We start from the raw sequence: 3,119 nt of genomic DNA, 5'->3' as shown, positions 1-3,119 counted from the left end.
GTCTCAAAACAAGATCAAAGAGACTTTTTGGCTGATATAAGATTTTAAAACTTGGTTAGGTGGACATTTTTTGCAGTGAACTATCTGATATTTTTGTACTTAAGTATCAAAAGTAAATTTCTGACACAAAATCTACTTAAGTATTAAAAGTAAAAGTACTGAGTAAAAGTGAGCAGTTAGATTTTCCAAAATGACATTTATTGGGAGGTGACTTCTCCAAAACTATATTTTCTAACAGTGTGCAGCTGTGATGGGTTGTGTACAAGTTAATAGTGTGTCAGAATGGTTGTATTTATACTTCTCATCCAAACACAATTAAATTCACTCTATAGGAGACACAGTTTATCAGGATAGGATTTTTTAAGCAATAACTCAGAATAAAATAGGAGTAACGACTTTCTACTTCTTACCTTTTTAAAAAATGTAGTGAGTAGAAAGTACAGATAATTGTGCAAAAATGTAATGAGTAAAAGTAAAAAGTACGCTGAAAAATAATTACTCAAGTAAAGTACAGATAACCAAAATTTCTACTTAAGTACAGTAAAAGTATTTGTACTTAGTTACTTTACAACTCTGACTGATTTTAGAAAACACAAAATGGATATATTTCATGTATTAAGAAATGTCACTAATATGTATGTATTGTACTAGCTGAGTCCCTCACAACACATACTAAGTGTAAGAATTCACGTATTTCCAAGGTTTGATCAAAACAGTTATTCCTGAAATAAGGCGATCTTAATGCTGTCATGAAAGGCAGTGAGTGCTGAGCATTCCTTCAAGGGTTGCTAAGTCTTTAATGTCTATTTGTGTTTGCAGCTAAAGTTAATATTTCTGTTTGTCCCTCTGTAAATTCAGAGCCTCCCCGTGTCTCCCTGAACGTGGGACCCACCCTTGTCCTGCAGGAAGGCAGCGAGCAGAAAGTCATCTGCGAGGCAGAGAACTACTATCCTCTGGATGTGGACATCGTGTGGTACGAGCAGGACCCCAACACATCGGGTCAGCGTGTCGGCCTTCCTCTCCCCAAGGTGCTGCCAAACATCCTGCTTTCCAGCCACAAACACAACCAAGACATGACATACTCCGTGTCAGCCTTCTTCTACCTCCAGGCTTCCACCAGGCATTCTGAGAGGGAATACATCTGCAGCGTTTCCCATCAGTCTCTCAGGATGCCCATCAAAAAACGCTTCATTCTGAAAGTAGAAGGTGAGATGAGAGCAGTGTTCTGCTGCGGTGTCACGATCTGTGTTTATTTTCTTAGTTTTCTAGTGTGTTCAGTGTTCCCCAGTGTGTCTCAGCTCAGCTGCACCCGATCTGTTTGATTGTCACCCTTGTGTTTCTCCTCAGGTGTTTTGTGTTTCTGTAATTAGTTTTCTGTGTATTTAAGCCCTGTCCTGTCTCTGTCTTTCGTGGGATCATTTTGTTTGGTTTGTTGTTCCTAGTGTTCCTTGTGCTCTGTTCTCCTCGTGCCTGAGACTCTCCTTATATGTAAGTTTGCTGCCATCAGCCCTCTTTTTGTTGCCTTTATTAAACCTTTTGTTATATTTTTGAGCCTGCCTGCGCCCTGGGTTTATTCCTGCCGGTTTCTCACATGCGGTGCCACAAAATACCAGAGAGGTTCATGTCGCTCATCTGTTTTTATTTTTCTGCAGAACCTTTCAGCTGGATGTTCTTCCTTATTGTTAGCTTCATAATACTGGTGCTGCTGGCTGTTCTGGTTGTGATGCTGTGCTATCTGAATTCAGGTGAGTAAGCTCAGTCACAGCAGATGTAGAGGCTGATACACATAATGAAAGGCTTCCTTGAAGGAATGCATATTTGTGACCCATCACATCGAAACCAGGATCAAGTCCAAAAGTGGTATACGGAGAAATGGGTAAATATAGGGTTCTGATTTAAGTGTGTGCAAAAATTGTGTTTTGTCAAAATATAATGAATAAATGCCTTATCAATGTATCATTTGAATAAACTGTCTGAAATACAATCCTAAAAAACAATGTGAAGCATTGTTTGAGCAATAACAACAAAAAAACTGAATTTGAGGAAAAAATGCCTTAAATTTAAAAAATTTCCCTATGAGCCTGAAATGTTTTTGTTTCTTTCCAACTGAGAAATCTCAGTGTTTAAATACTATTCGAAACTTCCTCTTTATATTTCCATCAAAATATTCTCAATAAATTTATATAAAATTAGGATTCAGACCAAACATTAATGTATTACCATAACCAACAAGATAATTTAAGTCATATCTCTGGATAAGCTTATGATATCAGGATGATCCAGTTATCAAAATGTAGCTTTTAAAGCAGGAATCTGAAAATGTAATTACCATATTTATAGAAGTATAATACGTCAAATTAAATCCATAAAATCATCCATAAAGTTGGGGGGTAGTACTATACTCGGATAAATATTTTTACCTCCGCCAAGGACGAGGTAATGTTTTCGATGGCGTATGTCTGTCTGTCTGTCGTTCTGTCTGTGGACATTACTCAAAAACTTGTGGACAGATTGTCATAACATTTTTACCACATGTGAGTACTAGCTCAAGTAACACACCTTTAAATTTTGGTGGTGTTCTGGATCACGATGCGGATACAGGAATTTTTTTCTTTTAACATTCTGAGATCGGCAAAGCTGTGATGCTTTCACAGGGTGTGGGTTTCAAAGCATCCAGCAGGTGGCACTGTAGTATTGGTGTGCCCCTTTGTAATTCTATTACAGGATGGGGGAAATTGATCTTGGCGGAGGTTTGCACTCTCCGAGTGCTTCTAGTTACTTATGTATTTTAACTCAAATATCGGCTTAATTTCCAAATTGCCTGAGTCCAGAAATGAGACCGTGTCGTAAAAAGCAGTTGAATCAAGCTTACTTCTGACACTCCGTGCTGCAGAGCGAGATAATAACAGATCCAGGCAGGTGACATGATGTGAAAAAAAGGGAAAAAGCAGTCCTGCACCTTGGTAATGATAACAAACTAATGACATTAGCGTGTGACCGAGCCGGTCCTCAAACAACAACAAACACATTCGTCTGTAATGGCTGCCGTCTACCTGTGTTCTGAAAAAGTTTGTATCCCTGAAAAAAGTTTCCTTACCAGAGGGGGCGCTCGCGAGTAG

General features: G+C 38.6%; 1 protein-coding gene and 1 long non-coding RNA gene across 3 annotated transcripts in view; one reads left to right on the top strand and one right to left on the bottom strand.

Annotated features, from left to right (window-relative positions):
* Window positions 1-1,152, bottom strand: part of LOC106530213 (uncharacterized) — a 4,664-nt gene extending 3,512 nt beyond the window's left edge. The window contains exon 1 of one of the 2 annotated variants that reach the window (XR_001311745.1): window positions 1,083-1,152. This is a non-coding gene — a long non-coding RNA (uncharacterized LOC106530213). Of the gene's footprint in view, window positions 1-892; window positions 960-1,082 lie in introns of those variants that run through there. The other variant, XR_001311744.1, reaches the window with a different exon arrangement.
* Window positions 1-1,954, top strand: part of dhrs13b.2 (dehydrogenase/reductase (SDR family) member 13b.2) — an 11,948-nt gene extending 9,994 nt beyond the window's left edge. Inside the window, exons 5-6 of the mRNA XM_014025796.1 lie at window positions 859-1,206; window positions 1,653-1,954. Coding sequence (XP_013881250.1) covers window positions 859-1,206; window positions 1,653-1,753 — 449 coding nt within the window. The 3' untranslated portion in view covers window positions 1,754-1,954. The remainder of the gene's footprint in view (window positions 1-858; window positions 1,207-1,652) is intronic.
* Window positions 1,955-3,119: the final 1,165 nt, after the last annotated feature.

The sequence above is a fragment of the Austrofundulus limnaeus genome, unplaced genomic scaffold (genome assembly GCF_001266775.1).
Source record: "Austrofundulus limnaeus strain Quisiro unplaced genomic scaffold, Austrofundulus_limnaeus-1.0 Scaffold500, whole genome shotgun sequence".
Lineage (NCBI taxonomy): Eukaryota > Metazoa > Chordata > Actinopteri > Cyprinodontiformes > Rivulidae > Austrofundulus > Austrofundulus limnaeus.
Note: the sequence above shows the minus strand (reverse complement) of the source record. Positions and strands in the feature narration are given on the sequence as shown.